At 41.8% G+C, this 24750-nt stretch overlaps 1 protein-coding gene across 3 annotated transcripts; it reads right to left on the bottom strand.

The window, feature by feature from the left end:
- Nucleotides 1-250: 250 nt before the first annotated feature.
- On the bottom strand, nucleotides 251-24393 carry tbc1d16 (TBC1 domain family, member 16). Of its 3 annotated transcripts, XM_071473751.1 has the most exons (14): nucleotides 23874-24393; nucleotides 23356-23506; nucleotides 19376-19588; nucleotides 18288-18450; nucleotides 17384-17692; nucleotides 11734-11928; nucleotides 11299-11446; nucleotides 10969-11157; nucleotides 10183-10331; nucleotides 7237-7371; nucleotides 6018-6204; nucleotides 5123-5302; nucleotides 3534-3680; nucleotides 251-2893 (listed from the first exon to the last, which is right to left on the bottom strand). In XM_071473751.1, exons 3-14 carry the CDS (start codon nucleotides 19554-19556, stop codon nucleotides 2594-2596), a joined length of 2283 nt encoding a protein of 760 aa, XP_071329852.1. In that variant the 5' UTR covers nucleotides 19557-19588; nucleotides 23356-23506; nucleotides 23874-24393; the 3' UTR covers nucleotides 251-2593. The 3 variants fall into 3 exon arrangements, with proteins under 3 accessions (XP_071329852.1, XP_071329851.1, XP_071329853.1); XM_071473750.1 differs by lacking the exon at nucleotides 23356-23506 and having other exon boundaries at nucleotides 23874-24391; XM_071473752.1 differs by lacking the exon at nucleotides 23356-23506 and having other exon boundaries at nucleotides 10969-11133; nucleotides 23874-24385.
- Nucleotides 24394-24750: the final 357 nt, after the last annotated feature.

Here is a 24750-nt window from a genome sequence, read left to right as displayed (position 1 = left end):
CTGTTTTTATCTCATTGAGATTAGCATATGTGTTTCGTCATTTAAAATTTTAACCATATACCTCTGGATAATTTATTATTTCTCAGTTACTGAGTTACAAAGTTTTTCTTTACTTTTAATGCATGTCATCTGAATTCATGATCTATGATAATATATTAGTCTATAGTAAGCATTTCCCTTTATAAACATCTGTCTCTTGATGTACATACTCCGTTTAAAAAAATACAATGAATACATAGTCTTTATACTATTACTTCAGCGGTGTTTAATGACAAAAGGTATTGGTGATGGTATTGTAAAACAGTTTCTAGAGATCTTTCATGAAAGTATGAGACTGTATTTTTATTTTTTTAATACCAAGAATAAGAATAGGCTCTTTTTTCTGTGATGTGTACAGTCATGTTAACATATAGAGTTTAACAGCAACATTGTACATTCAGTGTTGACTGGTCTAAACCCCTTTAAATAGGAGTAGTCATTCATTAAGCTTGTGACTTACAGTGCCTGTGAAGACAATGTGGTTTCTTTGAAGACTTTAATAAATCAATCATCAGAGAGTCACACACACACACACACACACACGCACACACACGCGTGGAGGGAGTTTGATTATCCCATCTCTAACTTTGCTTCATTTTGATGCAATCTTCAAAACTCTGCGGGCATTTCCAGCGAGCAGCTGCACATGATAAGTAAGGGGAAAGAAGAGCAGTTATGGATGTAATTTGCAGAGAGTGCTTGCTGAGTGAGAGAGCGAGAGACCAACAGAGAGAGATAGAGAGTGTGAGAGAGAGAGAGAGAGAGAGAGAGAGAGAAGGCTGACTGAAGGTCTTATTGTTACGTTTTAGCACCAAATGTCTTCACCCCCAGGAGTGTCACTCAATAGCTCTCAGGGGAAAGCCTGTGTAAGTGCCATCTTTACATCTGGGACTTGAAAAATCACAGAGCCAAGATGAAGAACACTATGTATACTTGTATGAAGCCTAAATCATCCCTTTCCTCTCTGTCTCTCTTGGGTTTTTTTCTCAAAGGAGTCCAAACAGCCAAATTTTCATTCTCCTTCACTCTCCCCGCTTCTCCCCATGATGACTGCTATAATTAAAGAGACTGGTCAGAGGGGAGGCCTTCTACGACTGTACCTCAACTCATTACCAGATGTTTAGAGGTCACTCCAGTTTATACACACACACACACACACACACACACACACACACACACTCATGCACACACCCATGCATACATCGAAGAGTTTCACGCTGTTGTAGTCGAGTAAGAAGAAGCAAAAAAACAGATACATTCATGTGGACTGATTCTTAGTGTTGATAGTGCCTTGTCATTCATTTTCAGGCGAGAGTGGACATGATGCTGGAGGAAAAAAAAACAAAAAAACAATAACACTGTGTTGATTTTTCACACCCTTTCATAAACATGGTTCAACACAGAAGACAAAACTTCAAGTAAAACAGAAGGCCATCATTCCTCTGTCAAGGTAAAACACGATCTAAGCTCTCTGTGGCAGACAGTGCTGTCATATCCATCCAAATCCTCAGACAGGAAACTCATTTTATATCTCATGATGCTAATGTGTAAACGGTGCAGCTCCTATTGCTTGACAGGTAACATGAACATCTGTGTCTGACTTTATCAGAAGGAAACATATGGCTAGCTTCCTCCTGTTTGTCAGGAAATACCATTTAAACACAGAGAAATGATGAGAATGTTCTTTACCACAGTCTGATTAAAACATGCCAAGCCCTATCATGATGTCAGTGTCATGTAAACACATTCTTACCTCTGTCTGGGGCTTATGTGTTTTCCAGCAAACAATATTGTGCCCTCTATATGGAAAGAATCATTCATGCAAGGATATAATATTGCTAAATATTTTGTAACTTCTGATATAAACGCAGACATTCACTTGTTGGAAAATGAAATTAAACAAAACTTAAATGTACCGGTAATTAGTTATAATGCTATTTCTGGGTTAACCTTTCTTTGTCATCAGTAAGGGTTTGAATTTCCCGTTAAAAACGTCCTGTTTAGACTTGAGATATGCACATATAATTTGATATTCACATAAACATTCCATTGTGGGAACATTTTTAAAAGTTCTAGTTCAAGTCCTGTGAATGAATCTCCAGTTTCATTTGACCCGTGGTCAGAGACAGAGAGAATTCAGGCCGGTTGCCTCAGACCCTGACGTGACCCCTGCCCACAAAGCCCATGGAAGTATGCCAAGCCAGCAGCAGATGAGAACCTGAAGTAGCTCCAGACCAACACAGTGGCTGGTGATTGTCTGTTCTGCTCCAAGCGAAATAGCAGCTTCTTGACCTCCAGCCTGTCCAACAATCCTCATCGCAGATTCATGTGATACTGAACATTGCAAATAACATTCTGGTAAGGCGGTGTTCCACAAGGCCCTACATGAAAGGATCAAGTGATAAAAATCCTCATTAGGGTAGTGGAACTAGAAGCAGGGACTGTGGAGAGGAGTCAGAGGGCAGCAAACAGTTCAGGAATCCAGCAGCTGGATCCAAACCTTTGCTGTACTGACATTAACCAAAACCGGCAGAAGCTCCCCATAACCTCCACCTCAGGACTGTTTCCGGAAGGTGAAAATCTCCCGCGTTTTGGATCCTTTCTTGCCCTCTGGTGGAAGCGTGGGGGTGGGGTTTGGTGAAGGCAAGGGTGTGGATGATGGGGAGGGTGAGGAGGGCTGAGGGGTGGAGGTGCCTCCATAGGGGCAGCTCTGTGAGTCTGGGTGTTCACCTGAACACTCCACAGTGGGGATGTAACGGCTGTCCCACATCCCTGGGCCACACAGTTTACAAAGGTCATGTAGGCTGCATGGGATCCTGGGTAGGAGGCGGAACTGGTAGAGAAGGCTGCGGGCCTGGGAGAGCAGGACGAAAGTGGTAGGATGAACTACAATAGCTAAATGTTGGAGAGTGAAAGGAGCTTTGGACGGACAAGAAACAAGCGCATATAAAGCAGTTAACTGCAAGATGTCAGACTTAGTGGAGTAAAACATTAAAATACATCGATAGCCTTGACTTCCAGCAAGAAAACAACACACTGTCAAGGTCAGCACTGCGATGAACTACCCAAAGGTAAGAAGCCGCCCTGCCTGCTCTTGAAACATTGGATGCAAAATCTCAGGCAACAGTTATGCGTTCTGCATGCTAACATGAACTCACTGCCTGTGGTTGCAGCAGTACTAACACAACATCCATAAACATGAGGAAGCAGGCACAGACACAGATGCAGATCATAAATCCTCGGCATGGCATGGCAGCATACCATTTAGCACCTCAAGGCCTCTGTGGGCAGGTTACGGTATATCAGGGCTGCTTTGCTGCATCGTTGGACAGGGATACACACTGGTTTGAATTAAATGTATAGTAATGCAGCAGACACAGATCATTCAGATTATTCTAATATTTTGAGATGAATGGATGCCCATGCACTTTGGGTCTACAGGTGTGCAAAATAAATTAATAAAAAAAAACAAACAAAAAAGAAATTATTGATACCTTGCGTAGCACCAGTTCTCCATTCATGTGCATGGAGAGGTTGCTGAAGTGCAGCAACATTTGGTCAGTGGCGAGCTGCTGTTCTGTCACATCCTCCCCATAGAGAACAATGATGGCCACACACAGAAACAGGTGGAAATAGTCCGTCTATAAAGAGAAGGAAAGAGAATGGTGAGGAGGTCAATACTTCTACAAATGCAGGCAAATCTGCAAATTATTGGATTTTGGGGGCCTATAACACGGTCTCCCATCTCTGTATTTAGTCATGCCCTTGCTGCAGGGAACAATGAGAAGGTTACACAGAACAAAGAGAGACACGAATAGATATGCACAGAATTCAAATTAACATTGAAATCCAGTTCAAGGAAAATACAAATTAGGAGGGTCTAGTAATGGAAAAAGTAAGATTAAAGATGGGCTTAGTGTGAAAAAAGAAAGGTAAAGTCTGGATGAGTAGGACTTCATCCAGTGTTTTTGTATGAACATCACAAGTACTTCTCTTTATATTTTGAACTTATTTGTACACACATATATATATATATATATATATATCTATATCTATACATTTCAATAATCGACAGCCCCCTTTTACTGTCTAAATGATTAATTCAGATCATCATCTCTTAAATATCTGTCCCTGTGTCTTGCTAAAACATCTATGCACTGTTCACTTTCCACTTGTAACGAGTTATTTATTGCACCTCTCTGTTTATTATAAAAATATGAATTTCATCAAGAATTTTTTTTTTTTTTTTTTTATTCCAAAATGTACCAACCAACAATATAACTAAGTGCTGGCTAATCTAACTGTGAACGACATCAGATAACAAGAGCAGTCAAGAACAGTCTGTTGTAATCCAATATTACTTGATGCATTCCTTTCATGGAAAAATCAGATATCAATCGAAAAATCTTTTTGGTCGATCTGGTATGTGACTTTCAACTGTCTAAACTGAGGTTTCACTCTGCTATCTCCTCTATCACCACCTGCAGCTGAGGATGAGAGCATTTAACAGGGAGTCTGAACAGATGGCATGAAACAGAAAAACTGATATTTGACCCCACTTCAGTGAGGAGATGTGTTGAAGCTCTGTGTCCTGGCAGTGAACACGACAGATACAAGTTTACTGGAACCTCGTACAACACGGGGTGGGGGGTTGATTTCTATTGACAGTTTGCTTATTTTTTAGCATTTGCATTTCAAAAGCTTTACGCTGCTATAAAGCACTGAAACTGACAAAATTAGACCAGATTTTAATGGAATGAGGGATTTTACGATATGTTAAATCTTCACTGAAAAAAACTGAATCTAATCGCTGTTGAATTAAACCCTTAAAACGCCTTTAACACTAAGAAGAAGTAATATGACATTTTAAAGACATTTAGCAGGATTACAACAGTCTGTGGTGACAGGCTTTAGAGGAGTTACACAGACTCTTTCTGTTTTAACAATTAATTTCTGCAGGCGTCCTGAAAAATCATCAAGTGCTGCAGGGAAACCGAATACCACCACCCACGTGCACTCATATATGCAAAGTTTTTTCGGCAAACTTGTGTATACAAAGGAGCCGTGCAGACATTGCCCTGACCTGGTAGTGTGCCCAGCAGGCCTCCCACATGCGCAGAGCCTCGGTGTCGGGGAACTCTCGTTTGAAGCAGAGCAGGATCCAGCGGTGGCAGAAGAGCAGCTGGAGGCCGTCCTCCCCAAGCCTGGTCAGGTGCTGGTGGAAACGGGGTAGCATGAGACGCAAGAGCTCCCGCAGGTACATCTGTAGAGAGGTCAGAGAGTGTGAAGACCTTGTTACAAGCACGATCAAACATTTTCTCGTGATGTTTTAGTATTCTTAGGCTGGAATTATGCTTCTCCATGTTGCATGGAAGCAAAGGTGCACAGATGGAACCACAAAGTTAAACAGAAACAGTGTAACTGCAGTGACAGTGTAAATAAACCACAACATCTCTGAAAGACTGTGAACTCAAAATTAAATTAACATAAATAAACAGAACAACGACAAGATGGGCAACAGTGTAAAATGCCTTGGAGAGGAATTAATTTCCCTCTGCTCTGCTAGAAGATCACTTGTGGCAGTGCAGTGCCAAAATGTATGCCCAAACTTTGAAAGGAAAAAAATGAAGAAAACATCCAGGATATTGGCTGCATCAATCAGCTTGCTTGATGCGAGCGTCTGTGTCCGACAGTTACCCATAGTATTGTTCTCTGTGTGAGTTTATAAAAATGTTGGGGTTATGCGTGAAAAGACCCAGTTCATACGACCTGTGGTCAGATCATGTTAGAAGGCAAACGTGTTTATAGCTGTTCTGAATGGCCACATTTGGAGATGGGGTGAAAACCCCCCCCCATCATAGAAAGGAGGGGGAGACCTTTTTGTCTATCTTCATATCGGCACAATCCTGCTTTACTCCACATCAATGATACAACCAGACATTTGCCACAAACCAGAGACACACACAGAAAGGTCCTACCAGCTGCCTCTCCATGTCCTCATCCCGTGGTGAGCTGATGAAGATGGTGTTCTCCATGAGGCCGACAAAGCACCAGAAGGTGTCGCTTTCATCCTGGATCTCGGTGAGCAGCGGGGCCACCAGGTCAGACATGCCCTGGCAGTAGCCCATGTCTGGATTAAATACTGCATAGTTGAGCAGAATGCGTCTGGGACAAGAACAGCCACGGACATCTTAGTGCTGAGGTATCATCTCAGCAGATGGGGCAACACAGCATCACAAACATTTTAATTGTTGGCTTTTTTTGACAGTCTCTTATGTAGCCAAACCACTGAAAAGTATGGTCCCACCCAAACACTCTGAATGATCCAACATGTGTTTCAGCATTGCTGGGAATGCCCAGAAAAACATGACAAGCCTTGCTTAGCGGTTGCTATGCCAACTCCTCTGGTAACCAGGGAGATAATTAATGAGCTTTCTTTTTGTTTTTTTTTCTGTACTGATACTACTTTGAAGAAAACTTCCCTGGCAGTCCTCATGCATTAGTAAGTGCTGCATAAACAAAGGGAAAATCCTGAGGAGGTTTTTATTGTTTTAGTTCAATATTAACAAAGAAGAAAATGGACGACATTTGGAAAAAAAAAAAAAAAAAAAAAAGAGGAAAAGCTTTTTAGGAAGCAGACTTTGCAGTGGTTTTGTGTTTGAAAGATGAAAGGCAGAAATAATAAGAGGATGCCAGTGTCTTTGGTTCAAATGAATACTTAGACTGAATGACCCAAAGGAACTTATCTGTGACATATCAGTACTGTAGATGTGAGATAACAGAAGAAGCATCAGCTAAGTGCTCTGCGTGTGGACACATGCAGCGCTGGTATCACCCCACCCCAGACACAGCATAAGACATAATACGTAGACAAATACTAGGAGCCTCGATGAGAGTCACTAAACTAATATGCTATTTAAATCCTCTTGCTCCTCGTTTAGAAAGCCATTAGCTCTGAGTATGCATCAAAAGTGCTCAGACGGCTTAGTCAGAGTCAATAAAGCATGAAACTCATTTACGGCTCCCCCAGAGTTCAGAATATGAAATTAATAGGTATGCCTGTGCATTGGGCTGAGGAATAGGGATGATAAGGATGGTTTGAGAGAAGGTGGCAGGAGGAAAGGGCGAAAGAGATAGCGATCAGGAGTTGGGAAAAAAAGGAGAAAGAAGGGGAAAATTAAGAGATGTGGGTCTAACCTCATGATCTCCACATTGGGGTTATTCTCTCCTCTGAAGAAGTGGTTGCTGCGGTCTGTTCTCACCACATCTTTATCCACTGTAAACTGGACTTTTCTCCAGAACTCACTGTGCTCCTCTGGGCTCATGGACAGTCTGCAGGAACACCACAAACACCAGGCAGAAATGGAAAAACCAAAGTTACCAAAGTTAACTGGCTCAGTTATGATAAGATTAAAAAGATAAGCATGAGTAAGTTTGAGAAAGTTTTTACTGCACAATCTCAAAGGAGCTGCCTGATAATTAGGATTAGAAAATAATCTTTACCTTAAATGTTACTCTGGTGTAAAAAAACTAATACTTAGCTGCAAACTAAGTAACAAATGTGGGGGTAGGCAAGCAATAGACTGAGGGGGTATTTCACCAAAGCACTCCATTGAGGATAATACCACAACCATAAAACCCCCGACCATCCCTCTAAATGTTAGGGACTATATTAGCAAGGTACTGTGTGTATGGCACTAATGTACTCAAGTCCTAACAAGCAGAGGGGATTTAATTAACACTGTTTGTTTTCCATGTAGCCCCACCAGGAATAATGAGCGCACACCTGATGCAACACCGTGCAACTGTTTAGTTTCAGTGCCATGTGTTTGTGTCGTTGGACCCTCCCTGGCCACCTTTCTATCGTTCTCTCTCTGGAGGATGCTACTCAGGAGTTAAGTGCATGTTTTCAACACTTTATATTTCTGAGCCTGGTAGGGTTAAACAAAAGTATAGATGTATTTACATATGGTAGGAATATTAAATACATCATTGTTTTAGAAACTACCACTGCCCTGTGCTCACTGTACATTTTTATTCATTCTATTTCTTCTTATAGGAACGTGTATATACCATGGAGCAATACCACATACCACAGCATTATTAGGCTAAGCTTGTTTGCAATGTTTGTCCCTAGATGGGCCTTTAAATAAACAAGGAAATGTAGACAAAACAGCACCAAAACAACAAGACACAATCAATGGTATTATAAAATTAACATAAAACTCAGTAACAAGCACCAGATCATCCACATGACTGATCCCACTTTAAAAGCTGTTTCAACTTGAATTTAAATTGATCCCATTCCTGATGCCCTCTGGGCTGAGTTAAGAATCAGACTGTAACTTTCCAGTTCAATAATATAAAATAGAAATGATGATGCACAGTCTGAACTAAACCTGAAACAATTAAACAATTAGACGATTGGCAGAAGATTAATCAGCAGTTATTTTGATATTCGGCTAATAAAAATTCTGAGTTCAACGTGTCCAAATTGCTGCTCTTTGTATGTTTTATGTAATTATATATTGAACATCTGGGTTTTGGACTGTTGGTCAGGCAAAGAGAGACACCTGACAACGTCATCTTAAACATCTTGAGACTCTGATGGACAATTTTCAAACTGAACTTTTGAAAAGAGAACATTACTTCAAAAAGCATATTACTGACAGCGAGAGGTCAACTTCCTCTTTTCTTCCAAAAATCTAAACCAGAAATAGAGCTGTTTGGAATTTTAGTCACTGGTACATCACAGTTAAATATAAGCACTTTCTGTTGAAGCCAGCTGCAGAGGACATTTTATTAAATCAAGCATGCAGCGTGTTACAACATGAGAAATACAAAATATATCACTAACAAGAACTTGACTTACACCAAACCATAAATATAACCAGCAGTGTTTTAGAAGAAGAAAGATTATTGGAAGGCCACCTACAGAGATTACAGAAAAAAGGGGACGCTCATTGCATTATATGGACACAAGTTACCCACACAACTCTGTATTTTTTCGAATTGTCTATGACAGAATGATGAACTAATATAGAACAAACTGTATAACTGCTTTTTTAAATGCTTCCTTTGTGTGTCTATGCTGTACGTCAGTTTGTTTTGCTTTCTGTGTTCTTATTCACCATGAAAAAATTCAACTGAAGAAACAAAAAAGAAAGACAATCTCATCTAACAGCTGCCATTCAGTGATTTTGTGAGATTTTTCACGACAGTGACGGTATCTTAAATATTGATCTCTGTCACTTTCACTCATTCAGTTCACTGTTTGCCCGCTGACATCTGCTGCAGTAATCCAGTCTTTGGTCGGTCAAAAGTCTTTTTACTGGTTAAAGCTGCACTGCTTTCATTTCTAAAGGCTCAGTTATCACAGCTAAGAGAAGTATAGAAGGTTAGGAGACAAGGAGCAAACCACAGACATGTACCCTTGCTCTTAATGATCAACCAGTGGCCCTGGAGGCTCCTCTAGACAAATGGTCTTAAAAAGAATCCATATCAGAGTCAGAACAAGGGCCCTAATTACCTGACTTCCATGACACCTTCTGATGTACTCAAAATGTTAATAGGCCATACAGATGAAACCAGTCCAATTATAATGTTCATTAGAAATAGGGCGGCACAACATGTGAAAATATGTGCACACTCAACCTTTTGATTGTGGGGTGGAGACAAATGAAGACTCGTGGATGTGCTTATGTGTGTGACACGTGTGCATGTGCTTGTCCGTGCGTACCAGAGCTGTTTTTGATGAGAGAGTATGATCTGATAAGCGCTGACATGTTTTTTCTCCAGAGACCTTTTATTTCACACCCAGCACCTCCCCTTAACACTTCCCTGATTGTGCCTATTGATTGCTCAGCGCCTGCCATGAAAAGCCACAACAGGCTCACATATGGTTTAATGTTTGACTGACTGAGCATTTGGCAGCCGATACTGCAGCCATGTGACAGTTTATCTGCTGTTTCACACTGTCAAGAATACTGCTGTCTCTCGGTGAGAGTTTTTAAAATGAATTGATTTCCATAATGTCAAATAAACCTTGGAAGAACTCAGTGCTTGTCACTCAGTTTTCATTTTGTTGCACAGATGTTAGCAGCAGCCGGGAAATCCCCATGTTTCTATACAGCAAACGCACACCTCCTCTGCTGGATGTCATGATAGTGGCTGCGTTTCTGCAGTCTCCAGGCCTCCCTCTCCTGGGAGGTAGAGTCATAGCTGTAGTAGTGCAGCAGGAAGGGCCACACCTCGCCACGGATGGATGGGTCAATACCACCGAAGAAGATGGCCTGGTGATGAATGGGAGATGAAAAAACACAGTTAGAACAAAGGGGGAGCTTTCAAGTGCTTAGAGGGTAAACAGAGGGCACACAGCAAGAGACCACTTACATAGATAGATAACTGTGAGAATGTATCATACTGTATGCAAACAAGACATCCACATGGTGGTGTAGAACACACTGCGTGCACTCAGCTATCACCTTACCAAACTACAGCAGAGGTATTATTGCATGAGTGTTGCAGAATGCTGCATGTCCAGCAAAGAACAGTACCGCTCTGTTTCTGTACTTGTGTTTACTGAGGAAATGTGTTGGTCACAGTCTAACTGCCACTGAGTCATTTCAGTAAGATGGTGAACCTTCAAATGAGTCAATCCCAGAGAAGTGAAATGACTCACAGGGGGACCAGCCATGACCAACCCTCTTATTATTTCTGCTGATTAAAACTGAAAGTTACACACTGTGGGGTTTACTTTCAAAATGACTCTCAGTGTGTGTGACTGAAAAGAAAAATGTGAAGCTTGACTGTGTGGACGGCAGCAGGAGACATGCACATGCAGGCTGACTTATTTATTTTTCTAACTGATCCCACAGCATCATAAAAACATGCACATGCACACATACACACACCCACCCACAGACATACCTTGCGCAGCTTATACTCCTCTTCTACCTGCCCACTGTGGTTAAGATGACGAAGCCAGGTGGTGACATCCAGCCGGCGATAAAGCTTCTCCTCTGGGTGGGTCTCCGCTGACGGCAGGGTGGGCCTCTGGATGGAAAACTGCATGCAGGATTTCTCATCTGACACCTGAAGGACAGAGAGACGACAGACCTGAAAAAAAAAAAATCAATTGGGAAGAAAATGTGGGCGTAGAACCAAAATCTGAATAAAAAATAGGGAGAGAAAGGCAGAAAATTCCTTTGTTTCCCAATAAAACTAGATGCCAAACAGGATTCTGGATTGTAACCTGACCTGGTCTTTAAGCTGAGTTTCCCGGCAGCACTTCCACTGTTGGAAGACCTCAGCCAGCTTGTCCAGGCCAGCATGATGGAAGTGGAGGATCTTGTATTGGCTCTCTCTACTAGCTATCACCAGCTGGCCACTGGTGCACGCCTCATCACTGCAGCAATACAACAAGGAATGATAAAGACAAGAAAATACCAGTCACAAAATCCTTTGACATAATTTGTGAATCAGTGTGGTAAAAGACACAACCTACAGGGATTGATAAACCATTTTTCTTTTGTCTTACTTTCTAATAATATCTTCAACTGATTTTCCAATTGTCATCATAAAACAAACTGACACAGTCCAAGAACCTATAACACAGCGTGAAACATTACACAGTAGCTTAATGAGGTGACCCCCCCCATGACCTCCCTGTGACCTTTTGCACATCCGGCTAACCTGAAGAAGAGTCTCAGTGACCTCATGTGACCCAGGTCCACCCTGAAAACTCCACACAACTGCTCCAGAGCCAGCACCTTCTGCTGCTCCTCCCATCGCACACCCTGCGACTGGCCGCTGCTCTCGGATGGGGCGTGGCTATCCAGGCTGGAGGCAGAGCTGGCCGAGTGGGCCATGGACTCCTCACACAGCTCTCTGGTTTAAAAAAAAAAAAAAAAGGAGTTTCTATAAATTAGGAGCTCAGAGGTTATTTGTTGCAGTGTAATTGTGCTAAAGGGAACTGAGTCATATTTTCCATGAAATCAAAGGAGTGAGACTTCAGATGTTGTTTATTCCTTCTGCACAAAAATGTCTTTCTTGTGCCTCACACTCAGATACAGATCCATTCTTCAATGTGGGACATTAATAATAAATATTATGTAGACAGTGGCCAGCAGTGTTTAGCCAGAGATAATTGTGCAGACATATAGGCTTATCCCCTGCTCAGTTCTGCCCTGTTGTTTTGTGTCTCAATATGGTTCCGCCAAGAGGCTGAGAATGGGAGGAATGCATGGAGGCTTCTGAGGACACACACACACACACACAGACACACACGCACACACAAGGAAATCTGTACACACACAAATCACACTGTCTGCCGTCCAATTTCCCCTGTCATTCCCCCATGGCCAGCATGTTGTTCCCGGCACTGAAACCTGAGCCGAGGGTTCTTCTGCTGCAGGAGTAGACATACAAGCGCGCACACACATACACACACTGTGCATGTATGTACAGGAAAAAAAAAAAAACACACACACACACACACACACACGACAACACAGAAAACAGTCAAAACTGTATATGCGGCCGACATAAACACGCACCCTGCACACACACACAAAAAACTCAATCATAAGAATCTCTGACTGGCTGGCATTTTAATGTCTCTCTCTCTTTTCACACACACACACACACACACACACACACACACACACACACACACACACACACACACACACACACACACAAGTGAATGGACCATGACTAATGACCATAATGCACTCTCAAACACGTCTCAAGACATGCTAATGCTGAGAAACAGACCAACACATAAATGTGTTAAACCCACTGACATTTGAGAAGTAGACGTCTAAATGAAGTTATCTTTACTTACTATAGCATTTACTATGAAATACACTTGTTATTCGTTTACAAAAATAAACGCAGGAGTAATTTTAATTTGAAAATTTTGTTTATTTCATCCCTAATATATAAAAAATAACTTTTTCTCTATCTGGTTTGAGTAAATGTGTGAATTTAAAAGGATCATTCTGTAAAATTACAAATCTTTTCACTTAAAAAACTGTTTTCTATTCACAACAGTTTTATAAGCAAACACAAGTGGCACGTTGGTACTTTGGAGAGACGAGGGAGGCAGGCCAGGTCTAATCTATTACACCCTGAATCAATCATGTCTGGCTAATCATTTCCCTGTTAGCAGATGGGAAAATAACACGGCTGATCAATCCAAGCTGCACAGTTTCCTCTGCTATCTGGTGATTTACTGCTCTCTGTCTCATGTATCAGGCCACAAACCAGACTGTGGAACACAAGGAGACTGGGAGAGAGGCACAGAGAGCTCTGGTAAGCGAGTTAAGCAATGTGAAATGTGGAGGAGCCCTTTTAAAAGGACTACTGTACTCGCTTTTTCATGACTCCAGTGACTGTCAAGCTCGAAGTGTTTAAAAGACCTACGAGCCCTTTTACAGCAGACCTTTCTGTCATTCTTCTTGCATGCTTTAAGTACATATGCAAAAACATCTTTGCATATTTCTCCGCATTGAAATAAAAGTGCAAAAACCGTGGAAAACTGAGTGCTAAAGCACATGATTCTTGGCATTTAAGCATGGATCGCCCGCTGTGCTGCATTCAAGCAGAAACTCAATGAATGATTAACAACGTCTGTCAGTGTCAACAGCCTGATTCTATTCAAGTACTGTAGGCAGCAGCCACACCATAAACTGTACACGGAGTACATTATGTAAACAAGCTGTTTTGATGGAGCCAGGCTCCTGTAACTGGCATGTCCCACCAGGCCAGGGTGATATCAAACTGCCCTGAGGCCCTTTGTAACACCTCTCTCCACATACAGGAGATTTTACCCCAGGGGAAGTGCTGCCAAGTCACCCTGAGAACCAGGACCAAGTGCTACAGGCCTCCAGGGACCCCCTGGCCCTTCAGCTAATCCCCGGAGGGAAAAGAGAGCTGAGGGAGGGCTAGGGTGAAGGGGGTGGGTGGTGCGGGCTCTGCAGCACACACTGCAAAGTGGTCAGTATAGTTTGGAGTTTGGAGAAATTTATTAATCATGTGGTATTCCAATAATCCCAGACCAAAAATAACACATTCAAGTCAGATATATTCTTTTCCAAGACTTTCTACATTCCAGGCCTCCTCTGGAAAGAGGGTCAGGACCCTCAAAAGAGGCCGCAAGATGAATGTGAGGGGTTTGCTTTATTCAGATACAGGTGTATTCAAACCTATATGTGATCGAGATCTCTTTCTAGAAATCTGTTTTCACTTTGACATAAAAGGTCTTTTTCTGTTGATCAGCACATTAAATCTATTCCAATTAAATCTTGTAAAACAATAAAATGTGAAAACTCTTAAACGTACGTACTGGTGATGAGTAACTACCAGCAGAAATTGCTTTATCTTAAAGGCATAACAAGCCAAAAATGTTGGAAACCACTGTTCTGAGATATAATCATGAATTAAAATTCCGCAAGCAAAGCCCCAAGAAGGCAGTACACATTGACAGTCAAGAGCGGTTCAATAAAATACAGTTCAACTTTAAAGAAACTTGTTAAGAAGCTTGACAGAGATTGCTGTGGATTTCTCTTTTTTTGCTCTCTCCCACCACTCTCCTCTTTCTCCCCCCCCTCCTTTTCATCCGCTCTCGCACTCCCATACGCGGTCCTTTCTCTTTGAATGATTCCAAGTGACATGTTTCCAGTTCCTGGCCCCTTAACAGTGTCAATTAAAGCAAGAGAGAGAGAAAGAGAGATTGAGTGGGTTCCAGGGTTTTGGCTGCTGCTCCGCTCTCTTCAGTCCTCTAATCCGGAGAGCTGACATTCAGCCCAGCACAACAACCCCGGGAGCACTGGGAATCAAAGGGCTTCACACAGACTTTAGGAAGGGAAGGGGAGGAGGGCAAGATATTTGAGAGGTGGGCAACACCGAAAGAAACAATATTGAGAAAAACAGATAGAACGATCAACAGGAAAAATTCAAAGGGAAGAGTGGAAGGAATGGACAGATAAGGGGACAGAGGGATAAAGTAGGAGAAGAAGGAAAAAACAAGCAAAGAAGAGTATGGATTTGAGTGCAGAGGAGAGAAGGAAGAGAAGGACAGAGTAAAGGTTAGAAGCTGTGAAGTGCAGATTGTTGCCAAGTCACACACTGACTGCACTTACAGCAAGCTGGGGTCTGAGAGTGGTTAAAAAGGCTTAAACACACACTGACTCACTCTCTCACTCCCCTCACACACACACTGACACAGGCTCACACATTCTGGGCAACATGTCAGGCCAAATAGCTGCGTGAGGAAACGACCACGGAGGGAATCATAAAGTTAAACGGCCGTGAGGTCCGGACAGCAACACAGTCACTGTCCAGATGGCTCCCCTGATTAGAGAACAGCCCCTGAAAGCGCTGAGGTTTTGGGTTTGTAGGATTTGGGGACTTATTTTGGGCCATCTGTGACATTATAAAACATTTAGATTGAGAGCTGCCTTAAATAAGTGAACCCATTTTGAAGTCTGATAAATTTTCATGCCCCCTACTGAAGTCATGTACCTGCTTTTCACATTCAGCAGCAGTGCAGTAAGCCACCATGTGGCCTAATAGTGTACACCAACCATTATACCATCAGTTCTTTTCTTTTTGGCTCCACCTTGTGGCAGGTTGGGGGTAACCGATACACCGCCTTCATAATAATGTGATAAATAACCATCTGGGTTACAACAAAAATGCTACAGTAGACTATTACAATGTCTCACTCAAAATTCCTCACATGAAAATGGCTGACATTTTTCTCTCTGACAAATGTCCTGTCTTCAGAGAGTTACGTAGCTCTGCAGGATAGATGTGAATACACTTTTGTTAGTGTGACACTACGGTAAATTCCACATACACATCACACACTCACACACACACACACACACACACTCACACACACACACACACACAAACAGGATATTAACTGAATAACGTGTCATTGTTGCATTTGAGTACATCTGTATTATAATAGTAGGAATGTAGCAGCTGCAGGAGTAATACACACACTCACTCTAAAACGCACACAATCTTAGATTACTGGACAACACTCAGAGGATTTATGTTTCTTCTATAATCCCTAAATCTCTTTGCAAAAAGTAACCCAAAATAACCTTCCCCTCATTTGGTCTCTCAAGTCATAGGGCCGTGTCGTCTGGGTATTTGGGTTTTAGCAACTTACGTGCAGTGATTATTTAGTAGGCTGATTCCATGTTCTCCACCCAATATATTTAATTAAGACTGCTTTTAGGCCAACAAAAGCAACAATGCAGCTGTTACCAACAAATATTACACCACTCTGAACTAATGTCTGATCTAATCTTAATCTTACCTACTGTGAATTAAATTGGTATTTTTTACTTTATATAAAATAAGATAAGGTTATATAGAAGTTGATAGCTCTCTCACTGTCCCAGTACTGGTTTGAAAAGAACTGACAACTCTGCATCAGATTTTTTTTGCAATATTTTTTGTTGACTTATTTTCCCACTGCTGAATGACAAAGAACAAGACTAGGTGAAGTATAATATATGGCTGGACTGCACCATAGGCTATTTGCAGTAAGCCGGTTTCAGCTCTTCATCTGTTTGCCTCTCTCCTGCTCTCTGTGCTTACATATGCAGTATATTAATACAGCTGAATTCCCTATAAAGCTTTTCTCATTAACATGTTTCTGTTGTTGGACAACAGGAACAAGTATGAAATAACCCATTAAAACCACATGTTAACCTGTCACTTTCAAGCCATTACCAAGCTGCTGTTCTGCACTGCAAAAAAAACGGATTTATATCTATGACCTTGTCTGACAAAATCACCACACACACACACAAGTTAAAGACAAAGGCTGTGATGTGATTTCAGGTATATTTACTTGTAAAATTATCACTTAGGGGGAAAGTTTAGAAGCTTATTCATGCTGCTGTGCGGTCAGCATAGTGTCGTATTCCTGTGGCGGGAAACCGGCTCTCTTCTACAGAGTATAAGGGTTACAGAGAAATAGTTAAGGGTTGTCCAGAAAAAAAAAAATCACTAGATTTGTCACTATGTGCTTTAAAAACAAAAAAAGGCAGAAAAGTCTGGAAATCTTTGTTGTTGGCAAACCTTGTTTATGCATAATCATTTTGAAAAGCAACGACCAATGGGGGAACTGCAATACTCAGCTGCCTGACCAATGGTGTAACCTTATCACTCATTCACGCTGCATTCGCCTGACTAATGGTGTAACTTCATCACTCACTCACTCACTCACTCAGTTAATTAGCGACAGACCCCTCTATGGGGCTGTCCTCATTGTTGCAGTCCAGCCATACAAGCCCATTTCACCCCTCTCACTGACCTGGTTTCATTGTCCAGGAAGACAGAGCCGCTGCTTTCACAGAGGGCTTCGCTGACAGGCGACAAGCAGAAGGGGGAGGAGAAGGTGTCCGAGTCAGAACCCATGGTGCTGTCCCTGCTCACTTCGTCCGACAGCTCGCAGGAGCCCTCATCCCCTTCCTCCCCGGCCGAAGGCAGCTGCTGCTGGTGTGAGGAGGCATCCGCTCCAGCCTCCACCACCAGGCTGTGGTTCTCTGTGGAGATGCTGCTGGTACTGTTCCTCTCCTCATCCTCATCTTCCTCCTGAGCTGCTGGGGGACGGGAGTGGGGTCTGGATTGGCATGGTCAGATTAAAACACAATCAGTAATCATTGAGTGAAACACAGGATATGGACCACTTTACAAAAACAAGACAATATAAGTCAGTAAAAGACATAATATTCGACTCTCAGACTGTGAGACACAAGGCTGCTACATGACAAAATGTGAAAGCACTGAAGGAGTCTAAACACTGTCTGAGAGCTCTGTATGGTCAACGTCTCCCCTTCCTGTAGCGTTGAATAGCATTTGACAATTTGGATTTAATTGCCATCACTTTATCTTTTTATCCTATTTGATATTTATGTTAAATTGTTATAATTACTACATGAATTTGTGAGTTATGGCTAAAAAAACATTTTTTGTGAGGTCACCTTGAGCTTGACCTTTGACCACCAAAATCTAATGAGTTCAAGTGTACCTTATACCAAATTTGAAGAGGTTCCCTCAAGGCGTTGCTGAGATAACAAGCATGAGGACATATGGATGTACAGACAGACAGATGGACAACCCGAAAACACCTTCTGGCCATGGCTGTAAACGGCACAGAGGAATAAAATGATCTGTTTAAATGGATGCAAGACATTTTAAAAAATGACTTTCCCCACCGTCGGCCTCGGCGGCGGGCATTCCTGCGTACAGGGGAGCTCTCAGGCGTGATATAGCGCAGTGCCTCTTCGTCCTGTCTCTGGATGCGGGAATTGGGAACCCAGGTCAGAATCAGAGTGGTGCCCAGGCTTTCATCCTTCTCCACGTGCACACACAGGTAGCCTGCAGGGGGCAACATAAATCATAACTGTGTTAGGAGTAATTATGTTGGGAATAATCAGGTAACATGAGAGCAGAGGACAGAAGATTTTATACATAGCAGGAAGTTTGCAAGTTTAAGACAAATATGAAACCTGAGAAGAGATAAGCACACAAAGAGGTGACAACAGAGGGAAACCTGAGGGCTAAGTAACGATAAAACACACACAGACAAAAGAAGAATAACAGGAGATTAAGAGATGAAAAATTAAGGAAATGTATTTAGTTTTCATACCAGTGAGGGTTAAAAAAAGTCAACCAGCAACACAAGCCAGTCATGCTCACATTTTTTAAAAACCAGGAGGCCAGAATCATACATCCATCACATGCATAAATAGGGAAAGTACACCAAGGCAAAATGATTTCACTCTGCATTACAGCATGTTTACAGTTGACGTGCATAGTATCAGAAGAAAAGAATGCCACAAAAGACTGAATGATGCTGACAGCTGTAAATATGCTATGCTTTTAACTCTTTTTTAAATCTCAACTTTTAGAAAGCTTGAATTATATTTCTAAAATCTTTTGGTAAAGAATATAGGAAAACTTCTTCTACTGTATATTTATGGTAAGGTGCCTTTTATCAAATTAAATTTGGGACTACTCATTTATATCCTGCACTGCAGTGGAACATTTATTAGTCTTCATTTGTGTCTTTTCATATTTTGCCGTGTGTTTCTTTTATATCCTTAAATGCCTTTTTATGTTTTATGGGTTTGAAGCTGGTTTCACTGTGCTAAAAGTATTATTTCTAACCTCAATGCTAGTCTCAGGAACAACTAAGCTTCAGGGAAAGCTGTTCCTTTTGGCCTGAATCGTCTACTCAGCTGTGTTCATACCACAAAGAAAAACAGCTGGAAAGACAGTTTGAACATCAGTCCAGCCTAACCTGGGTGGTGCTCAGCCAGGCCAGGCAGGGGCTCTGCAGGGTGTACACAAACATTATTTTTGGAGAAGATGATCTCGCCATCCAGGCCCGAGCGTAACGATGAGCCCCCGGCCCCAGGGTTAAAGGTCAGGAGGTCGGAGGCTTTGGAGGAGGCACGCCGCAGGAGCCGACCCAGAGACATCTCCTCAGGCACCGGGACACTGGGCCCATCCTCTGAAATGAGGGAAATGGGAGAAGAATAGGAAGTTTTAAGGAGGAAAAGGATAAGAGGACAGTGCATGATTGAAACGACATGGGAGAGTTAAAGAGCAGAAAGGGAAAAAAAGGAAACTCAATAGACAGGGAAATATTTCAGGGACAAATTTTGGCACTATAGGGCTGCACAGATCATCACCTCACCTCCTCTGTCACATGTGTGCTCGTATTTACTGCAGTGTCCTTACTGCAGCGCTCAACCCCACAATCCCCTCCCCTCTCTCCTTGTTCAGCATTTCCCTGTGCCACATTTTCTTTGCACACACCTGAATCTAGGAACACGTTCACAGGTTCTGTGGATACTGTACTGGTGTGTAACTAAACGCACCCCTCCTTTTGTAAACAACTCAAACACACACACACACACACACACACACACACACACACACACACATACTTTTATGTACACACGCACACAAAGACATGTGCAAACACACTTGACTCCATCCGTGTGAAATTCCGAGCAGTTATCAGTAGCCAACAGATGTCATCAACAACAGCGCTGAACTGGGATCAGCATGTCACAGCAGCAGTGTTTGGTTTGTCTGCTTCAGAAACACAGCCTCGTGTGACGAGACAAACTTCACGTTGAGCAAAAAGTAAAGCAGCTCTTTTGATGCTGCAGCATGGTGTGCTGCTGAACGCTTTGAAAAGGCTTTTGGAAGAGATCTTGCTTTTCAGGCTCAAAGAACACTGAAAGCAAAGCCAAACTTTGTTTATTTATTTCCTTCTCTTCAATCTCACATACAGTAGAACTCAGTGATTAATTTTCTTTCTCTTGGTCTGACAAGTACTGGATATCTGTCTCCTGCTTCATGTGTGTAACCTTGTTCTCTTGTTGGCTGAACACTCTGACCCATACTCCTCACTCCATCTGAGGAATGTTCCCTCCTTTTTCCTCACAGGGCATGTTTACCTCTGCCTGATTAAGCAGGCACCCCACTTCCTGATGCCAGGCCCCAGACAGGAAAGCTGCTAGCACGAAATCCAGGCAGGACATCGGAGAGGAGACTTATCATGGGCCATCATTTGGCTTACATTTAAAACAAAGTGTAATTGTGGGTGTTTTTTGGTCAAAGTTTTACCATTCACACATTACATCATGTAAAAAAGGGGCTGGTGTTTCCTGCAGATGCCAATAATTTTGGCCTGAAGCTAACAATTATCTTAATTGTATTTATCAATGAATGGATTAATTGTTTTGTCCCTCAAATGTTATTAAAAAAAAGTAAAAAAGGGAAAAATGCCCTTAGCAACTTCTGAGATTCCAAGGTGAGGTTTTCCCACATCCTGTTTGGTGGGACCAACGCTCCAAAATCCAAAGATGATACTTGATAAATGACTGAAACTATTCACAATTCACCTTGATCCAAATTCAATAGAAACAGTTACTTTTAGATTGTCGGTCAGCGAATTGATTGATTGACTTACTGATTCATGTCCACAATAATCTATTCATATGGGAGACAGGACTGATTTTACTTGTTTTCAGACTTTTTCCAGGAAGTCTGAAAACATCTACAGGACCACAAAGTATTTGTTTGCCAAGTCCCAGTTCCTCTATCCAAAAGCCACAACATTAGACTACTACTGAATATTAGTGGCCACTGGGCTATTTGCCTGCTAACTGCTTCAACAGCACTAGAACTAACTACACACCAACTAACACAGTGTCTACATACTCCTGACTCTGCGTTTGTGCAAGACATACACTGAAAAACAGGCTACCTGAGCATCATGTACATAATGACATGCTGGGACATTCAACATGACACACAACTGTTTCCAGTAGCCTCATAACAGCAATAACACATTCGCTGCTGTGCTACTATCTAGTGGTTATTTTAGTCTGTATATGTGATTACAGGGTGGCACAAGTCAGTTTGATAGGGCTCCTTCATGCAGGACAGACTCACTCCTTTCTTCTCGCTTCATATTTTATGCTGTCAACACCTCAGCGTGCTCACACACTGCCTCTCCTCTCTGACCTTTCACTCTTTTATCAAATGACTCACATCCTTAGGACTGAAAAGCCATCCCTAAACTCTGCCTAGTACCACTGTGACCTACAGAATACTTCATATTTTTCACAAACATTTAACATATTGCCTGCCAAAATGAGAGACTTTAAATAACAACCTGAAACCTACACCATGGAAATTTAGCTGAAAGTATATAGGCCACAAGCTTCCAGGGTCTCAGCTTCTCACCTCTGGGCTACATTAATTAAGTTGTCATGCTGACATTTGAATAGAGGAGCCAATACAGAACTCCCCCCTTTTCATCTGCACTGTACACTAACTTGCCAGAGGCAGCTGAATAGAGAGCAGCCACAAAGAAGCCTGAAAAACAACGTTCTTGTGGACTGTGCACAAGGAAACTTTATGGGTGACTCAGTGGTGTTTTGTATATGTATTTACGGTTTTGCTACATCTACAGATATAAAACAAATTTCTCTTAAAGGCAAAGTGTTATATTGAGCTTCATGTGATAAAGCAATACATGATGTTCCCTAAAACCTAAATACACCTCTTTGTTCGGGTTGAATACCTTTTCAAAATAAACTTTTAAACCCTGCAACCACTGGCTGATACTGAGTGATGTAATGGCAAATTAAAAGGTGGATAACCATTAATGTCTATTTGGTGATCTTCATAAGGAAACAAAGGTGATTAGTGTGTTAAATTTGTTTGGTGTCTTAAATCGTTCTACTCTCATAAAACTTCAATACACTGTATGGTTAAATTTACTGAATGGATAAATTGACTGACTGACTGACAGAAGGATGTGTTTGTGCCAAATTCTGCACCACGACAATGACCTCAAATACACAGTCAGAGTCATAAAGAACTATTGTCAGAGACAAAAAGAACAAGGCGTCCTGCAACAGATGTAAGGGCCCTCACAGAACAATTATCTCAGCATCATGGAGTCACTCTGAGATTACAATTCCTCTAAGATACTTGGAACAACCTACCTGCCAAGTACCTTGAAAAACCATGACCTTGAACTGTTTTAAAGGCAAAGGGTGGTTACACCAAATATTCATGCGATTTTGTTTTTTTTCTGTTGACTGCATTTTGCATGAAGTTAATTGATAAATAAAAAAAATCCTTGCATTATTTTTTGAAAGCAGTCTAACTTTAATTTTGTGCCTAAAACTGTTGCACAGTACTGTATATCAGCTAACAAGTAATAAGAAATGACAGTAAAGAAATACCAAAGATATGCTTCAGGTCATTTAGACACTAACACCATTACAGGAACTGTCTACCATAGAGTTTATTTTTCAACTAAGAAATGTTCCACTCAGAACATATCGTGGACTGAATTTCTTTAATAATGAAATTGAAGGAATCCTTATAAAAATTGGTGTTTATGTTATGTGTTAATGTAAAAAAAAAAATCTTTTAAAGTCATTAGATTGTTCATATATCAGTGTTTATATTTCCCCCGAAAACTCTGCTTCAACCAGGAAATTTACCTTATAATATTTCCTTCCTCAACCTTATGTGTTGACAAGAATAATAAAAGATATCTGCAACACTAATACAACTGATTGTAATTCTCACATAGGCAGCATCTGTGACAACACTGTTGTATTGAACTGCATTGCAATGCACAGGGGTTTCAGTTGTTCTCATCAGTCAGTGCATATAGTAAGTACACAGGTCAAACATGTTTGTGTCAGCTCTATAAACGTGTGCAAATCCTTCTCTACCTACATTAAAAAGGCGAGGTGACGGTGGCCTCCCTGTCCTGACTGCAGCCGCACTGGAGGAAATGCCTCAGCGGTAACACCAACAGTGTAGCCTGTTAGCATGATGTCGGGGGCTCCATCAGTCCTTTACACCGGGTCTGACAGGCAGCATCCGCCTGACAGGAGGAGAGGGGAGGATGGAGCAAGGCTTTTGCCACCGCTGCTCTATTTACACAGGCCCATACTAATATTGACAGTGGGGGTTCTGGCCGGAGCAGCCTGGGACTCTCTATCTGTACCATCTTGAGCATCAATATTTTAGTTTAGCTGCCTACACCATGGCCGAAATCACGTTTACAGGCAACTTTAAAGTTTGTGTTAGCAAGCAGCAGCGCCCCACGGAAGACAACCACGGCACACATTTAACTCGTACCGGAGAAATGTATCCTCTTTTGGATGTTGGCATACACCTGTTCCAGCAGGAGACATAAATGAAGAACAAGCAGCATGTAGAGAAACGGGGCCAAGCGGCAGAGCTCTCACCTTCAGTCCCGCCGTAGGAGCCTACAGCCCATGTCGGACATCCATGTCACCGAGCAGGCGGGGGCCGAGCAGCGTGTACCGGTGTCGCTTCGCCTCCTTTTTCCCGTTTTTAGCTCAGGTGTTAGGGACCGTAATCTTGCTTGTATCCTTGTGTTTTCCAACACTGACACCACACGTCTGATTGTTGCTGTTTCTAGAGCAAAAGGTATACTTCCGGTTGGTACTTTCAAAGTAAACCCTCCCTTTTAACAGACGACGCGCAGGGGCTTTTTAAAGCATTCGCGTCGCTTTATTTTGTAAGCTGAGCACGTCCTACTTCCTGTACTAATTCGGTTGTGTGTGTCTAACTTGATTCAGCAGCTCCAAACCAATCCCCCAAATTTCACCGCTTCCGGAATATCAGAGGCTTTTTCTATAAGGCAAGCCGGGAAATTTATATTTTAGATTGGAAACACACAGGAAATCTGAGCATGGCTACACTTAAAAATACAAAAATATATATTTTACACTAATCAAAGTCATCATCCGACCCAGCCTGCTATAAAAATCTGACCTTTTTCATCATGAGTGACGTTTTAAAGGTCACTGGCAAAAGCTTGAACCCAGTTGGTTCATCATCAGGACAGAGCATCTCGTCACAGCTGCTGGGGGTTTAACCTCTCTGTTTGAAATCTATTTTAGTTCAGACAACAAAGAATTTACACGCTCACTGAAATAATAAAAATTGCAGTTTACTGCATACAACATGCAAACTGAGTTTTCTTGTATTTTGACTCATAATTTTAAATTAGTAATGCATTTGGCTTGGAGATAGTTACAAGCAAATCTATTACAAGTTATAATAAATCGTTTACAGCATAAATTTACAGTGGTGGTG

Source organism: Trachinotus anak, unplaced genomic scaffold (assembly GCF_046630095.1).
Source record: "Trachinotus anak isolate AG129_WGS33_773 ecotype Australia unplaced genomic scaffold, CSIRO_AGI_Tana_v1 ptg000003l, whole genome shotgun sequence".
Lineage (NCBI taxonomy): Eukaryota > Metazoa > Chordata > Actinopteri > Carangiformes > Carangidae > Trachinotus > Trachinotus anak.
Note: the sequence above shows the minus strand (reverse complement) of the source record. Positions and strands in the feature narration are given on the sequence as shown.

Excerpts from the sequence above, each read along its gene's own strand:
- tbc1d16 (XM_071473751.1), bottom strand. The coding sequence starts at position 19,556 with ATGTCTCTGGGTCGGCTCCTGCGGCGTGCCTCCTCCAAAGCCTCCGAC. Across the intron at positions 10,332-10,968 it reads AGGAGTATAAGCTGCGCAAG|GCCATCTTCTTCGGTGGTAT; the intron begins GTATGTCTGTGG and ends ATTCATCACCAG. Across the intron at positions 6,205-7,236 it reads CCCAATGTGGAGATCATGAG|ACGCATTCTGCTCAACTATG; the intron begins GTTAGACCCACA and ends TTCTTGTCCCAG.